This window comes from Pseudophryne corroboree, chromosome 10, assembly GCF_028390025.1.
Source record: "Pseudophryne corroboree isolate aPseCor3 chromosome 10, aPseCor3.hap2, whole genome shotgun sequence".
Taxonomy (NCBI): domain Eukaryota; kingdom Metazoa; phylum Chordata; class Amphibia; order Anura; family Myobatrachidae; genus Pseudophryne; species Pseudophryne corroboree.
Genome location: NC_086453.1, coordinates 36,678,620 through 36,696,890, shown reverse-complemented (window position 1 = coordinate 36,696,890; position 18,271 = coordinate 36,678,620). Strand labels below are relative to the sequence as shown.

At 44.8% G+C, this 18,271-nt stretch overlaps 1 protein-coding gene across 1 annotated transcript in view; it reads right to left on the bottom strand.

Annotated features, from left to right (window-relative positions):
• Positions 1 to 15,532, bottom strand: part of LOC134965907 (phospholipase A2 inhibitor and Ly6/PLAUR domain-containing protein-like) — a 108,797-nt gene extending 93,265 nt beyond the window's left edge. The window contains exon 1 of the mRNA XM_063942303.1: positions 14,829 to 15,532. Coding sequence (XP_063798373.1) covers positions 14,829 to 14,871 — 43 coding nt within the window. The 5' untranslated portion in view covers positions 14,872 to 15,532. The remainder of the gene's footprint in view (positions 1 to 14,828) is intronic.
• Between the last annotated feature and the right edge of the window lie 2,739 nt (positions 15,533 to 18,271).

Genomic DNA, 18,271 nt, shown 5'->3' with positions numbered 1-18,271 from the left:
TGACGCAAAGAAAAATGAAAGAAAAAAAGAGGTGCAAGATGGAATTGTCCTTGGGCCCTCCCACCCACCCTTATGTTGTATAAACAGGACATGCACACTTTAACCAACCCATCATTTCAGTGACAGGGTCTGCCACACGACTGTGACTGAAATGACGGGTTGGTTTGGACCCCCACCAAAAAAGAAGCAATTAATCTCTCCTTGCACAAACTGGCTCTACAGGGGCAAGATGTCCACCTCATCATCATCCTCCGATTCATCACCGTGTACATCCCCCTCCTCACAGATTATCAATTCGTCCCCACTGGAATCCACCATCACAGCTCCCTGTGTACTTTGTGGAGGCAATTGCTGCTGGTGAATGTCTCCATGGAGGAATTGATTATAATTCATTTTAATGAACATCATCTTCTCCACATTTTCTGGAAGTAACCTCGTACGCCGATTGCTGACAAGGTGAGCGGCGGCACTAAACACTCTTTCGGAGTACACACTTGTGGGAGGGCAACTTAGGTAGAATAAAGCCAGTTTGTGCAAGGGCCTCCAAATTGCCTCTTTTTCCTGCCAGTATACGTACGGACTGTCTGACGTGCCTACTTGGATGCGGTCACTCATATAATCCTCCACCATTCTTTCAATGGTGAGAGAATCATATGCAGTGACAGTAGACGGCATGTCCGTAATCGTTGGCAGGTCCTTCAGTCCGGACCAGATGTCAGCATCAGCAGTCGCTCCAGACTGTCCTGCATCACCGCCAGCGGGTGGGCTCGGAATTCTGAGCCTTTTCCTCGCACCCCCAGTTGCGGGAGAATGTGAAGGAGGAGATGTTGACAGGTCGCGTTCCGCTTGACTTGACAATTTTCTCACCAGCAGTTCTTTGAACCCCTGAAGACTTGTGTCTGCCGGAAAGAGAGATACAACGTAGGTTTTAAATCTAGGATCGAGCACGGTGGCCAAAATGTAGTGCTCTGATTTCAACAGATTGACCACCCGTGAATCCTTGTTAAGCGAATTAAGGGCTCCATCCACAAGTCCCACATGCCTAGCGGAATCGCTCAGTGTTAGCTCCTCCTTCAATGTCTCCAGCTTCTTCTGCAAAAGCCTGATGAGGGGAATGACCTGACTCAGGCTGGCAGTGTCTGAACTGACTTCACGTGTGGCAAGTTCAAAAGGTTGCAGAACCTTGCACAACGTTGAAATCATTCTCCACTGCTCTTGAGACAGGTGCATTCCACCTCCTATATCGTGCTCAGTTGTATAGGCTTGAATGGCCTTTTGCTGCACCTCCAACCTCTGAAGCATATAGAGGGTTGAATTCCACCTCGTTACCACTTCTTGCTTCAGATGATGGCAGGGCAGGTTCAGGCGTTTTTGGTGTTGCTCCAGTCTTCTGTACGTGGTGCCTGTACGCCGAAAGTGTCCCGCAATTCTTCTGGCCACCGACAGCATCTCTTGCACGCCCCTGTCGTTTTTTAAATAATTCTGCACCACCAAATTCAAGGTATGTGCAAAACATGGGACGTGCTGGAATTTGCCCAGATTTAATGCACACACAATATTGCTGGCGTTGTCTGATGCCACAAATCCACAGGAGAGTCCAATTGGGGTAAGCCATTCTGCGATGATCTTCCTCAGTTGCCGTAAGAGGTTTTCAGCTGTGTGCGTATTCTGGAAAGCGGTGATACAAAGTGTAGCCTGCCTAGGAAAGAGTTGGCGTTTGCGAGATGCTGCTACTGGTGCCGCCGCTGCTGTTCTTGCGGCGGGAGTCAATACATCTACCCAGTGGGCTGTCACAGTCATATAGTCCTGAGTCTGCCCTGCTCCACTTGTCCACATGTCCGTGGTTAAGTGGACATTGGGTACAACTGCATTTTTTAGGACACTGGTGAGTCTTTTTCTGAGGTCTGTGTACATTTTCGGTATCGCCTGCCTAGAGAAATGGAACCTAGATGGTATTTGGTACCGGGGACACAGTACCTCAAACAAGTCTATAGTTGGCTCTGCAGTAATGATGGATACCGGAACCACGTTTCTCACCGCCCAGGATGCCAAGGCCTCAGTTATCCGCTTTGCAGCAGGATGACTGCTGTGATATTTCATCTTCCTCGCAAAGGACTGTTGGACATTCAATTGCTTGGTGGAAGTAGTAAAAGTGGTCTTACGACTTCCCCTCTGGGATGACCATCGACTCCCAGCAGCAACAACAGCAGCGCCAGCAGCAGTAGGCGTTACACTCAAGGATGCATCGGAGGAATCCCAGGCAGGAGAGGACTCGTCAGAATTGCCAGTGACATGGCCAGCAGGACTATTGGCATTCCTGGGGAAGGAGGAAATTGACACTGAGGGAGTTGGTGGGGTGGTTTGCGTGAGCTTGGTTACAAGAGGAAGGGATTTACTGGTCAGTGGACTGCTTCCGCTGTCGCCCAAAGTTTTTGAACTTGTCACTGACTTATGATGAATGCGCTGCAGGTGACGTATAAGGGAGGATGTTCCGAGGTGGTTAACGTCCTTACCCCTACTTATTACAGCTTGACAAAGGCAACACACGGCTTGACACCTGTTGTCCGCATTTCTGGTGAAATACTTCCACACCGAAGAGCTGATTTTTTTGGTATTTTCACCAGGCATGTCAATGGCCATATTCCTCCCACGGACAACAGGTGTCTCCCCGGGTGCCTGACTTAAACAAACCACCTCACCATCAGAATCCTCCTTGTCAATTTTCTCGCCAGCGCCAGCAACACCCATATCCTCCTCATCCTGGTGTACTTCAACACTGACATCTTCAATCTGACTATCAGGAACTGGACTGCGGGTGCCCCTTCCAGCACTTGCAGGGGGCGTGCAAATGGTGGAAGGCGCATGCTCTTCACATCCAGTGTTGGGAAGGTCAGGCATCGCAACCGACACAATTGGACTCTCCTTGTGGATTTGTGATTTCGAAGAACGCACAGTTCTTTGCTGTGCTTTTGCCAGCTTAAGTCTTTTCATTTTTCTAGCGAGAGGCTGAGTGCTTCCATCCTCATGTGAAGCTGAACCACTAGCCATGAACATAGGCCAGGGCCTCAGCCGTTCCTTGCCACTCCGTGTGGTAAATGGCATATTGGCAAGTTTACGCTTCTCCTCCGACGATTTTATTTTAGATTTTTGAGTCCTTTTTTTACTGATATTTTGTGTTTTGGATTTTACATGCTCTGTACTATGACATTGGGCATCGGCCTTGGCAGACGACGTTGATGGAATTTCATCGTCTCGGCCATGACTAGTGGCAGCAGCTTCAGCACGAGGTGGAAGTGGATTTTGATCTTTCCCTATTTTTGGAACCTCAACATTTTTGTTCTCCATATTTTAATAGGCACAACTAAAAGGCACCTCAGGTAAACAATGGAGATGGATGGATACTAGTATACTTATGGACGACGAGTGACTGACAACACAGAGGTAGCTACAGCCGTGGACTACCGTACTGCATCTGCTAATATAGAGATGATAATGATATAAAAAATATATATATATCACTACTGCAGGTATATATAATATAATGACGGACCTGCTGGACACTGTCAGCAGACTCCTAAACTACTAGTATGAAGAAGATAGAAAAAAAAACCCCACCACAGGTAGGTATACAATTATGGACGAGCACTGACGACACAGAGGTAGCTACAGCCGTGGACTACCGTACTGCGTCTGCTAGTATAGAGATGATAATGATATAAAAAATATATATATATCACTACTGCAGGTATATATAATATAATGACGGACCTGCTGGACACTGTCAGCAGACTCCTAAACTACTAGTATGAAAAAGATAGAAACCCCCCCCCCCCACCACAGGTAGGTATACAATTATGGACGAGCACTGACGACACAGAGGTAGCTACAGCCGTGGACTACTGTACTGCGTCTGCTAGTATAGAGATGATAATGATATAAAAAATATATATATATCACTACTGCAGGTATATATAATATAATGACGGACCTGCTGGACACTGTCAGCAGACTCCTAAACTACTAGTATGAAGAAGATAGGAAAAAAAAACCCACCACAGGTAGGTATACAATTATGGACGAGCACTGACGACACAGAGGTAGCTACAGCCGTGGACTACCGTACTGCGTCTGCTAGTATAGAGATGATAATGATATAAAAAATATATATATATCACTACTGCAGGTATATATAATATAATGACGGACCTGCTGGACACTGTCAGCAGACTCCTAAACTACTAGTATGAAGAAGATAGAAAAAAAAAAACCCCCACAGGTAGGTATACAATTATGGACGAGCACTGACGACACAGAGGTAGCTACAGCCGTGGACTACCGTACTGCGTCTGCTAGTATAGAGATGATAATGATATAAAAAAAATATATATATCACTACTGCAGGTATATATAATATAATGACGGACCTGCTGGACACTGTCAGCAGACTCCTAAACTACTAGTATGAAGAAGATAGAAAAAAAAAACCCACCACAGGTAGGTATACAATTATGGACGAGCACTGACGACACAGAGGTAGCTACAGCCGTGGACTACCGTACTGCGTCTGCTAGTATAGAGATGATAATGATATAAAAAATATATATATATCACTACTGCAGGTATATATAATATAATGAAGGACCTGCTGGACACTGTCAGCAGACTCCTAAACTACTAGTATGAAGAAGATAGAAAAAAAACCCCACCACAGGTAGGTATACAATTATGGACGAGCACTGACGACACAGAGGTAGCTACAGCCGTGGACTACCGTACTGCGTCTTCTAGTATAGAGATGATAATGATATAAAACATATATATATATATCACTACTGCAGGTATATATAATATAATGACGGACCTGCTGGACACTGTCAGCAGACTCCTAAACTACTAGTATGAAGAAGATAGAAAAAAAAAACCCACCACAGGTAGGTATACAATTATGGACGAGCACTGACGACACAGAGGTAGCTACAGCCGTGGACTACCGTACTGCGTCTGCTAGTATAGAGATGATAATGATATAAAAAATATATATATATCACTACTGCAGGTATATATAATATAATGACGGACCTGCTGGACACTGTCAGCAGACTCCTAAACTACTAGTATGAAGAAGATAGAAAAAAAAACCCCACCACAGGTAGGTATACAATTATGGACGAGCACTGACGACACAGAGGTAGCTACAGCCGTGGACTACCGCACTGCGTTTGCTAGTATAGAGATGATAATGATATAAAAAATATATATATTTCTCTAACGTCCTAAGTGGATGCTGGGGACTCCGTCAGGACCATGGGGTTTAGCGGCTCCGCAGGAGACAGGGCACAATAATAAAAGCTTTAGGATCAGGTGGTGTGCACTGGCTCCTCCCCCTATGACCCTCCTCCAAGCCTCAGTTAGATTTTTGTGCCCGGCCGAGAAGGGTGCAATCTAGGTGGCTCTCCTGAGCTGCTTAGAATAAAAGTTTAAGTTAGGTTTTTTTATTTTCAGTGAGTCCTGCTGGCAACAGGCTCACTGCTACGAGGGACTTAGGGGAGAGAAGTAAACTCACCTGCGTGCAAGATGGATTTGCTTCTTAGGCTACTGGACACCATTAGCTCCAGAGGGAGTCGGAACACAGGTCTCACCCTGGGGTTCGTCCCGGAGCCGTGCCGCCGACCCCCCTTGCAGATGCCGAAGTTGAAGAGGTCCAGAGGTCCAGAAACAGGCGGCAGAAGACTTTCAGTCTTCATAAGGTAGCGCACAGCACTGCAGCTGTGCGCCATTGTTGTCAGCACACTTCATACCAGCGGTCACTGAGGGTGCAGGGCGCTGGGGGGGGCGCCCTGGGCAGCAATGTATTATACCTTTTTTATGGCTAAAATACATCACATATAGCCCTTGAGGCTATATGGATGTATTTAACCCCTGCCAGATCTCACAAACTCCGGGAGAAGAGCCCGCCGTTTTAGGGGGCGGGGCCTATTCTCCTCAGCACACGGCGCCATTTTCCTGCTCAGCTCTGCTGTGAGGAAGGCTCCCAGGCTCTCCCCTGCACTGCACTACAGAAACAGGGTTAAAACAGAGAGGGGGGGCACTTATTTGGCGATATGATTACATATGTGAAAATGCTATAAGGGAAAACACTTGTATAAGGGGTTGTCCCTGTATAATTATAGCGTTTTTGGTGTGTGCTGGCAAACTCTCCCTCTGTCTCCCCAAAGGGCTAGTGGGGTCCTGTCCTCTATCAGAGCATTCCCTGTGTGTGTGCTGTGTGTCGGTACGTGTGTGTCGACATGTAGGAGGACGATGTTGGTGAGGAGGCGGAGCAAATTGCCTGTATTGGTGATGTCACTCTCTCGGGAGTCGACACCGGAATGGATGGCTTATTTAGGAATTACGTGATAATGTCAACACGATGCAAGGTCGGTTGACGACATGAGACGGCCGGCAAACAAATTAGTACCTGTCCAGGCGTCTCAGACACCGTCAGGGGCTTGTAAAAACGCCCATTTACCTCAGTTGGTCGACACAGACACAGACACGGACACTGACTTCAGTGTCGACGGTGAAGAAACAAACGTATTTTCCTTTAGGGCCACACGTTACATGTTAAGGGCAATGAAGGAGGTGTTACATATTTCTGATACTACAAGTACCACAAATAAGGGTATTATGTAGGGTGGGAATAATCTACTTGTAGTTTTTCCTGAATCAGATAAATTAAAGTGTGTGATGATACGTGGGTTTCCTCCGATAGAAAATTATTGGAGGTATACCCTTTCCCGCCAGAAGTGAGGGCGAGTTGGGAAACACACCTTAGGGTGGATAAGGCGCTCACACGCTTATAAAAACAAGTGGCGTTACCGTCTCCAGATACGGCCGCCCTCAAAGAGCCAGCTGATAGGAAGCTGAAAAATATCCTAAAAAGTATATACACACATACTGGTGTTATACTACGACCAGCAATCGCCTCAGCCTGGATGTGCAGTGCTGGGGGGGATTGGTCGGATTTCCTGACTGAAAATATTGATACCCTTGACAGGAACAATATTTTATTGACTATAGAGCATTTTAAGGATGCATTTCTATATATGCGAGATGCGCAGAGGGATATTTGCATTCTGGCATCAAGAGTAGATGTGATGTCCATATCTGCCAGACGATGTTTATAGACACGACAGTGGTCAGGTGATGCAGATTCCAGACGGCACATGGAAGTATTGCCGTATAAAGGGGCGGTCCATCGGACCTGGTGGCCATGGCAACAGCTGGAAAATCCACTTTTGTTACCCCAAGTCACATCTCAGCAGAAAAGGACACAGTCTTTTCAGTCTCAGTCCTTTCATACCCATAAAGGCAGGCGGGCAAAAGGCCAGTCATATCTGCCCAGGGTTAGAGGAAAGGGAAGAAGACTGCAGCAGGCAGCCCATTCCCAGGAACAGAAGTCCTCCACAGCTTCTGCCAAGTCCGCAGCATGACGCTGGGGCCATACAAGCGGACTCAGGTGCGGTGGGGGGTCATCTCAAGAGTTTCAGCACGCAGTGGGCTCACTCGCAAGTGGACTCCTGGATCCTACACGTAGTATCCCAGGTGTACATTGGAAATTCGAGACGTCTTCCCCTCACAAGTTCCTGAAGTCTGCTTTACCAACGTCTCCCTCCGACAGGGAGGCGGTATTGGAAAAAAATTCACAGGCTGTATTCCCAGCAGGTGATAATCAAAGTACCCCTCCTACAACAAGGAAAGGGGTATTATTCCACACTATATTGTGGTACTGAAGCCAAACGGCTCGGTGAGATCTAAAAGATTTGAACAATTACATACAAGGGTTCAAATCAAGATGGAGTCACTCAGAGCAGTGATAGCGAACCAGGACGATATGGTGTCACTGGATATCAGGGACGCTTACCTACATGTCCAAATTTTGCCCTTCTCACCAAGGGTATCTCATCAGGTTCGTGGTACAGAACTGTCACTATCAGTTCAGACGCTGCCGTTTGGATTGTCCACGGCACCCCGGGTCTTTACCATGGTAATGGCCGAAATGATGATTCTTCCTAAAAGAAATATGGACGCTTTCCTGATAAGGGCAAGGTCCAGAGAACAGTTGGCGGTCGGAGTAGCACTATCTCAAGTAGTTCTACGACAGCACGAGTGGATTCTAAATATTCCAAAATCGCAGCTTTTTCCGACGACACGTCTAATGTTCCTAGGAATGATTCTGGACACAGTCCAGAAAAGGATGTTTTCTCCCGGAGAAGAAGACCAGGGAGTTATCCGAGCTAGTCAGGAACCTCCTAAAACCAGGAAAAGTATCAGTGCATCATTGCACAAGGGTCCTGTGAAAAATGGTGGTTTCTTATAAAGCGATCCCATTCGGTAGATTTCACGCAAGAACCTTTCAGTGGAATCTGCTGGGAAAATGGTCCGGATCGCATCTTCAGATGCATCAGCGGATAACCCTGTCTCCAAGGACAAGGGTGTTTTCTTCTGCGGTGGCTGCAGAGTGCTCATCTATGAAAGGGCCGCAGATTCGACATTCAGGACTGGGTCCTGGTGACCACGGATGCCAGCCTGAGTGGCTGGGGAGCAGTCACACAAGGAAAAAATGTCCAGGTAGTGTGATCAAGTCTGGAGACTTCTCTCCACATAAATATACTGGAGCTAAGGGCAATTTACAAGGCTCTAAGCTTAGCAAGACCTCTGCTTCAAGGTCAGCCGGTATTGATCCAGTGGGACAACATCACGGCAGTCGCCCACGTAAACAGACAGGGCGGCACATGAAGCAGGAGGGAAATGGCAGAAACTGCAAGGATTCTTCGCTGGGCGAAAAATCATGTGATAACACTCTCAGCAGTGTTAATTCCGGGAGTGGAAAACTGGGAAGCAGACTTCCTCAGCAGGCATAACCTCCACCCGGGAGAGTGGGGACTTCAGCGGGAAGTCTTCCACATGATTGTAAACCGTTGGGAAAAACCAAAGGTGGACATGATGGCGTCCCGCCTGAACAAAAAACTAGACAGATATTGCGCCAGGTCAAGGGACCCTCAGGCAATAGCGGTGGACGCTCTGGTAACACTGTGGGTGTACCAGTCAGGGTATGTGTTCCCTCCTATGCATCTCATACCAAAAGTACTGAGAATCATAAGAAGGAGATGAGTAAGAACGATACTCGTGGTTCCGGATGGGTCAAGAAGGACTTGGTACCCGGAACTTCAAGAGATGCTCACGGAAGAACCGTGGCCTCTACCTTTAAGAGAGGACCTGCTCCAGCAGGGGCCTTGTCTGTTCCAAGACTTACCGCGGCTGCGTTTGACGGCATGGCAGTTGAACGCCGGATCCTGAAAGGGCATTCCAGATGAAGTCATCCCTACCCTGGTCGAAGCCAGGAAGGATGTAATCGCAAAACATTTTCACCGCATTGGGCGAAAATAGGTTGCGTGGTGTGAGGCCAAGAAGGTCCCTACAGAGGAATTCCAACTGGGTCGTTTCCTACATTTCCTGAAAACAGAACTGTCTATGGGACTAAAATTAGGGTCCATTAAGGTTCAAATTTCGACCCTGTCGAATTTCTTCCAGAAAGAACTGGCTTCAGTGCCTGAAGTTCAGACGTTTGTAAAAGGGGTACTGCATATACAGCCTCCTTTTGTGCCCCCAGTGGCACCTTGGGATCTCAATGTTGTTTTGAGTTTCCTAAAGTCACATTGGTTGGATCCACTCACCACTGTGGAATTAAAATATTTCACATGGAAGGTGAAGATTCTATTAGCCCTGGCTTCAGCCAGGCGTGTGTCAGAATGGGCGGCTTTATCATATAAAAGCCCTTACTTAATTTTATTCTGACAGGGCAGAATTGAGGACTCGTCCTCAATTTCTCCTTAAGGTGTTTTCTGTTTTTCACATGAACCAACCTATTGTGGTACCTGCGGCTACTAGGGACTTGGAGGACTCCAAGTTACTTGACGTTGTCAGGGCCCTGAAAATATATGTTTCCAGGACGACTGGAGTCAGAAAATCTGACTCGCTGTTTAGCCTGTATGCACCCAACAAGATGGGTGTTCCTGCTTCTAAGCAGACGATTGCTCGCTGGATTTGTAGTACAATTCCACAGCCAAAATCAGTAAAAGCCCATTCCACAAGGAAGTGGGCTCATCTTGGGCGGCTGCCCGAGGGGTCTCGGCTTTACAACTTTGCCGAGCTGCTACTTGGTCAGGGGCACACCCTGACTGAGGAGGACCTGGAGTTCTCTCATTCGGTGCTGCAGAGTCATCCGCACTCTCCCGCCCGTTTGGGAGCTTTGGTATAATCCCCATGGTCCTGACGGAGTCCCCAGCATCCACTTAGGACGTTCGAGAAAATAAGAATTTACTTACCGATAATTCTATTTCTCGTAGTCCGTAGTGGATGCTGGGCGCCCATCCCAAGTGCGGATTGTCTGCAATACTTGTACATAGTTATTGTTACAAAAATCGGGTTATTCTTGTTGTGAGCCATCTTTTCAGAGGCTCCTTCGTTGTTATCATACTGTTAACTGGGTTCAGATCACAGGTTGTACGGTGTGATTGGTGTGGCTGGTATGAGTCTTACCCGGGATTCAATATCCTTCCTTATTATGCACGCTCGTCCGGGCACAGTATCCTAACTGAGGCTTGGAGGAGGGTCATAGGGGGAGGAGCCAGTGCACACCACCTGATCCTAAAGCTTTTATTATTGTGCCCTGTCTCCTGCGGAGCCGCTAAACCCCATGGTCCTGACGGAGTCCCCAGCATCCACTACGGACTACGAGAAATAGAATTATCGGTAAGTAAATTCTTATTATCACTACTGCAGGTATATATAATATAATGACGGACCTGCTGGACACTGTCAGCAGACTCCTAAACTACTAGTATGAAGAAGATAGAAAAAAAACCCCCACCACAGGTAGGTATACAATTATGGACGAGCACTGACGACACAGAGGTAGCTACAGCCGTGGACTACCGTACTGCGTCTGCTAGTATAGAGATGATAATGATATAAAAAAAATATATATATCACTACTGCAGGTATATATAATATAATGACGGACCTGCTGGACACTGTCAGCAGACTCCTAAACTACTAGTATGAAGAAGATAGAAAAAAAAACCCCACCACAGGTAGGTATACAATTATGGACGAGCACTGACGACACAGAGGTGGCTACAGCCGTGGACTACCGTACTGTGTCTGCTAGTATAGAGATGATAATGATATAAAAAATATATATATATCACTACTGCAGGTATATATAATATAATGAAGGACCTGCTGGACACTGTCAGCAGACTCCTAAACTACTAGTATGAAGAAGATAGAAAAAAAAACCCACCACAGGTAGGTATACAATTATGGACGAGCACTGACGACACAGAGGTAGCTACAGCCGTGGACTACCGTACTGCGTCTGCTAGTATAGAGATGATAATGATATAAAAAATATATATATATCACTACTGCAGGTATATATAATATAATTACGGACCTGCTGGACACTGTCAGCAGACTCCTAAACTACTAGTATGAAGAAGATAGAAAAAAAACCCCCACCACAGGTAGGTATACAATTATGGACGAGCACTGACGACACAGAGGTAGCTACAGCCGTGGACTACCGTACTGCGTCTGCTAGTATAGAGATGATAATGATATAAAAAAAATATATATATCACTACTGCAGGTATATATAATATAATGACGGACCTGCTGGACACTGTCAGCAGACTCCTAAACTACTAGTATGAAGAAGATAGAAAAAAAAACCCCACCACAGGTAGGTATACAATTATGGACGAGCACTGACGACACAGAGGTGGCTACAGCCGTGGACTACCGTACTGTGTCTGCTAGTATAGAGATGATAATGATATAAAAAATATATATATATCACTACTGCAGGTATATATAATATAATGAAGGACCTGCTGGACACTGTCAGCAGACTCCTAAACTACTAGTATGAAGAAGATAGAAAAAAAAACCCACCACAGGTAGGTATACAATTATGGACGAGCACTGACGACACAGAGGTAGCTACAGCCGTGGACTACCGTACTGCGTCTGCTAGTATAGAGATGATAATGATATAAAAAATATATATATATCACTACTGCAGGTATATATAATATAATGACGGACCTGCTGGACACTGTCAGCAGACTCCTAAACTACTAGTATGAAGAAGATATAAAAAAAAACCCCACCACAGGTAGGTATACAATTATGGACGAGCACTGACGACACAGAGGTAGCTACAGCCGTGGACTACCGTACTGCGTCTGCTAGTATAGAGATGATAATGATATAAAAAAAATATATATATCACTACTGCAGGTATATATAATATAATGACGGACCTGCTGGACACTGTCAGCAGACTCCTAAACTACTAGTATGAAGAAGATAGAAAAAAAAACCCCACCACAGGTAGGTATACAATTATGGACGAGCACTGACGACACAGAGGTAGCCACAGCCGTGGACTACCGTACTGCGTCTGCTAATATAGAGATGATAAAGATGATAGAGATGAACAAAAAAAATATAACACTACTGCAGGTAAATATTTATATAATATAATGAATGATGGACCTGCTGGACACTGTCAGCAAAATGCGTTTATAGAATAAAAAAAAAAAACACCACAGGAGTGTTTAACTTTTTCAGGCAGACAATATACTGGTGGTCACTGGTCAGTCACACTGGCAGCAAAAGTGTGCACTGTACTCCTGCTATAACTGCACCCCAGTCTCCCCCACAATTCAGCTGTGTGAGCAGTGAGCACTCAGCACAGTCAGATATACATAGATGATATTATCATGCAGCACACTGAGGCTGAGCACAGATATGGTATGTGACTGTGTATCGTTTTTTTTCAGGCAGAGAACGGATTATATTAAATAATAAATAAAACTGGTGGTGGTCACTAGTAACTATCAGCAAAACTCTGCACTCTGAGTACTCCTAATGCTCCCCAAAATTACTAAGTTAGTAGTAAATCAACTCAAGTGTCTCTATCTATTCTAACGGAGAGGACGCCAGCCACGTCCTCTCCCTATCAATCTCAATGCACGTGTGAAAATGGCGGCGACGCGCGGCTCCTTATATAGAATCCGAGTCTCGCGATAGAATACGAGCCTCGCGAGAATCCGACAGCGGGATGATGACGTTCGGGCGCGCTCGGGTTAACCGAGCAAGGCGGGAAAATCCGAGTCTGCCTCGGACCCGTGTAAAAAGGCTGAAGTTCGGGGGGTTCGGATTCCGAGGAACCGAACCTGCTCATCTCTAGTCAGAACAAGGAGTAATCCCTATCTAATCTCCTTCCACTGTCTCTACTCCTCTCATTATGTCAGTCACTGTCCGTTAATGTAGCAAACTAAAGGCCGGTGTATAATTTGTACAAGAAAGGCTGGCTTTTACATTGATCAAATACACATTCAGTATTAGCAGACAGGAGTGCAACTGTCATATATACCGCAGGAAATACAGAACCCCAAGTCTGCGGTCCGTGAAGATTCTAAAGCATTAACATAAATCCCTCATATAGGGGGTCATTCCGAGTTGATCGCTACCTGCCGTTGTTCACAGCGCAGCGTTCAGTCTAAAATTCAGCATTTCTGCGCATGCGTATGCACCGCAATGTGCACGCGTGCCGTACGGGTACAAAGGCATTTGTTGTTTTGCACAGGTTCTAGCGAAGTTTTCAGTCGCATTGACGGCCGCAAGAAGATTGAAAGGAAGGGGGCGTTTCTGGGTGTCAACTGACCGTTTTCAGGGAGTGTTTGCAAAAACGCAGGTGTGTCTGAAAAAATGCAGGCGTGGCTGCACGTTCGCTGGGCGGGTGTATGACGTCAAATCCGGACACGAATAGGCTGAAGTGATCGCAAGCGCTGAGTAGGTTCAGAGCTACTCAGAAACTGCACAAACTGTTTTTTTGCAGAGCTCGGCTGCACAGGCATTCGCACTTCTGCTAAGCTAAAATACACTCCCCAGTGGGCGGCGGCATAGCAATTGCATGGCTGCTAAAACTAGCTAGCGAGCGATCAACTCGGAATGACCCCCCATAGGACTGTAAATGCAGTGTTGTGTTCTAGTGTATAATGTGACAAGATGGCTGTAAGATATAGGTGTGTATCTGTGCGTGACTGTGGACACAGCTCTATATTTGTATAAATAATTCATCTATCTATCTATCTATTCATATCTGTCTATCTATCTATCTATCTATCTATCTTGTAAAAAAATAAAATATATATATATATATATATATATATATATATATATATATATATATATAAATATATAAATTGCATATATATATATATATATATATATATATATATAGACACACACACACATATAGTAATAGTCAGAGCCTACGTTTTGGCATCCCCTCAAATCAAAATCCTGCCAATAAGCTGCTGTATTTATAGTTACCATGTAAATGTCACAGACAAAGACCATACAAAGAACTTTAACCACTTCAATTAACACTTAACAGTTCCTCTATCAGATAAGACTCATCTTTACTCCATTTATGAATTGACTATCAATTGCTACTGATATACAACCAAAGTGATAAATATTATCAATAAGTAATATTGACAACTTAAATATTAACTTTGAACTGTTTTACTTTACATTTATGTTTTTTGATATTTGTTTTGTTCTGTTTTTCCCCCATATCATTGCAAAATTGTAAACTGAAAACTGCCTACTGTACCTGTGTTGGGGACAATATAGTAGACACACTATAATGCGTTACATGCCAAGTGATAGAAGATGACTAATTCAGACAACTTATATCTCATTACCTGCTGTAAGCAGAGCAGAACACAGCGTGAGAAGGAACATCATACTTTTGTCTTCTCTCCAAAGTTGGTCCTGTAAGAGCACAGACTGCAGCAGGGTCTGAGTGAGTCCTAGGAAGCCTTCACAGATCCTTATACAAAGTTTCCACGTGCCAACCTATACATCATCCGCTTCTCTTTGATATTCCCACAACAAACCAGTCTCTTCAACCACAATTTTCCTTTTTCCTTGCTCAATCTCACTGGTGACACTGATACTCGTCCTTGTTCTGCTGGAAAAATCTCTTGTAATTGTAACCTTTCCCAGTAGGCTTAAGGTAAGAAAGATTTGACTTTAAAGAGCAATTTTTGTATCATGCATACATTCAGTTGGCAGGTGTAGCAAGCACTCCGAATCCCACTGTAGGTTACACTTCAGTTTTGAAACCTGAAAAGTGAGTCACAGTCAGAAATCCAAGCTCACACCCCTTCTCAGCCAAGATTCAATGTGCAAGAGCCAGTAAGTAGATTTGCATCACATTTTCCAGCCCCCAAAATAAATGACACCACAGTAGTCCTTCAGAACAAGTGTACAAAGATGAAAGAAGAATGGAAGGAGACTCCAAACTTTTCAGAAGATTGTCTGTCTGCGTAGGAGATAATAACTGTGCAATTCTGGTCTCTGCTTTAGGAAGCACACACACACACCCCTGTCTCACAGAGGAAGTTTTCATGTGCCAGAAATGCACGTCTGGGCAAGCTACTATATTATGTTGCTTAGTTTAACCTTTTGCAATGACTAAGCAGTAAGCACACAGGAGGTCTTACCTGTGGTTTCTAAAACCCTATAGAAAATAAGTGGACCATGAAACAAATTCAATTTAAAGTTTACAGGTTAGCTATCACATTCTCAAATGCTCTTTTTATACTTAGAGAAAAAAAATTGCTATCCTGTAGTTTCGAATGCTTCTTAGTTACTTACATGTTTTATTTTACATGTAGATTTCTTCTGCTGCTTCTTCTTCTGCTTTTTCTTCTTTTTCTTCTTCTTATTATCATTATTATATTTTTTATCTATACTTATAGAAAACAACCTTTGCTATAGTTTAGAATGCGTCTTAATTCCTTACATGTTTTATTTTACATGTAGATTTCTTCTTCTTCTTCTTCTACTTCTTTTTCTTTTTCTTATTGTCATTATATTGTTTATCTACAAAACACCACAAAATCTACACAGTGCCTTACAAAGGTAAACATACAAAACATTTCACATTAACATAGTATTAGATCTTAAAATCAATAAATAAAGGAATACCGTAGTATTAAGTACCAAATATTAATATCACACTACAGTATACTGGGTAGAGCAGATAACTGGATGGATTGGGCACCTCACTGAAGATAGCAGGAGCCATTGGTGGGAATCAGTTATTCTGTACCCAACATATGAGAGAGCAGACAGCAGCTGAAGAGGAGAAGAAGACAATGCAGCAGATCACTGGTGACATGGAGTGTGATAGTATTAGGGAGATGGGGCCTGGACTGCACACCCTTGCTACTTATAATAGGGTGTGCTACCTAGCTGAGACTTAATACTAAGCTGAGACTTAGCACTACAACATAGAAACAAGACATAAATTTAATAATTCTACATCATATCTCAGGTTTTTGGACAAAAATTGGCCAATATTATGAGCCTGCCCACCAATTGTCAAGGTAACCTCATTGGGCAGGTCCCTAAAATTATAGGGGTTTACCTCTGCGACACAAAGCACCCCCAAACCACCCCAGCCAAACCACTCTAGGGCACCACACAATACTTCTGACACTGATCAGCTGCCTTCACTTTTTTAGCACTCTGATATTTCACTGCTGTCCTCCCTAACACTGAGCAGCTACGTTGACTTACCTAACACTTTGCTATCCTTTATTTGTGTGGTGCCCTGGGGTTGTTTGGCTGGGGTGGTTTGTGGGTGCCCTACTCCCATGAGGCAAACCCCTATAATTTTATGGACCTGTCCTGAGGTTAGCTTGATGATTGGTGGCTCATAATATTGGCCAATTTTATGCCAAAAACCTCAGATATGATGTATAATTATTAAATTTTTATCATTCTAATGGTTGTATGGTGCACCTGTTCTCTTGTTCCTGTGATGGAGTGTGAGAGCTTGCACACTAAGGGAAAGGTAATAACATTTCAAGATTAACAGGGAAAGATAAGTGGTGGAGGGTTGGAGAAGTATTGATTTAAGAAGAGGGCTGGTACACTTAAAAAATAAGAATTTACTTACCGATAATTCTATTTCTCGTAGTCCGTAGTGGATGCTGGGGACTCCGTAAGGACCATGGGGAATAGCGGCTCCGCAGGAGACTGGGCACAAAAGTAAAGCTTTAGAACTACCTGGTGTGCACTGGCTCCTCCCCCTATGACCCTCCTCCAAGCCTCAGTTAGGATACTGTGCCCGGACGAGCGTACACAATAAGGAAGGATTTTGAATCCCGGGTAAGACTCATACCAGCCACACCAATCACACCGTACAACTCGTGATCTAAACCCAGTTAACAGCATGATAACAGAGGAGCCTCTAGAAAAGATGGCTCACTACAGCAATAACCCGATTTTTTGGTAACAATAATTATGTACCAGTATTGCAGACAATCCGCACTTGGGATGGGCGCCCAGCATCCACTACGGACTACGAGAAATAGAATTATCGGTAAGTAAATTCTTATTTTCTCTAACGTCCTAAGTGGATGCTGGGGACTCCGTCAGGACCATGGGGATTATACCAAAGCTCCCAAACGGGCGGGAGAGTGCGGATGACTCTGCAGCACCAAATGAGAGAACTCCAGGTCCTCCTCAGCCAGGGTATCAATTTTGTAGAATTTTACAAACGTATTTGCTCCTGACCAAGTAGCTGCTCGGCAAAGTTGTAAAGCCGAGACCCCTCGGGCAGCCGCCCAAGATGAGCCCATCTTCCTTGTGGAGTGGGCATTTACAGATTTTTGGCTGTGGCAGGCCTGCCACAGAATGTGCAAGCTGAATTGTACTACAAATCCAACGAGCAATAGTCTGCTTAGAAACAGGAGCACCCAGCTTGTTGGGTGCATACAGGATAAACAGCGAGTCAGATTTTCTGACTCCAGCCGTCCTGGAAACATATATTTTCAGGGCCCTGACAACGTCTAGCAACTTGGAGTCCTCCAAGTCCCTAGTAGCCGCAGGCACCACAATAGGTTGGTTCAGGTGAAACGCTGAAACCACCTTAGGGAGAAACTGAGGACGAGTCCTCAATTCCGCCCTGTCCGAATGGAAAATCAGATAAGGGCTTTTACAGGATAAAGCCGCCAATTCTGACACGCGCCTGGCCCAGGCAAGGGCCAACAGCATGACCACTTTCCATGTGAGATATTTTAACTCCACAGATTTAAGTGGTTCAAACCAATGTGACTTTTGGAACCCAAAA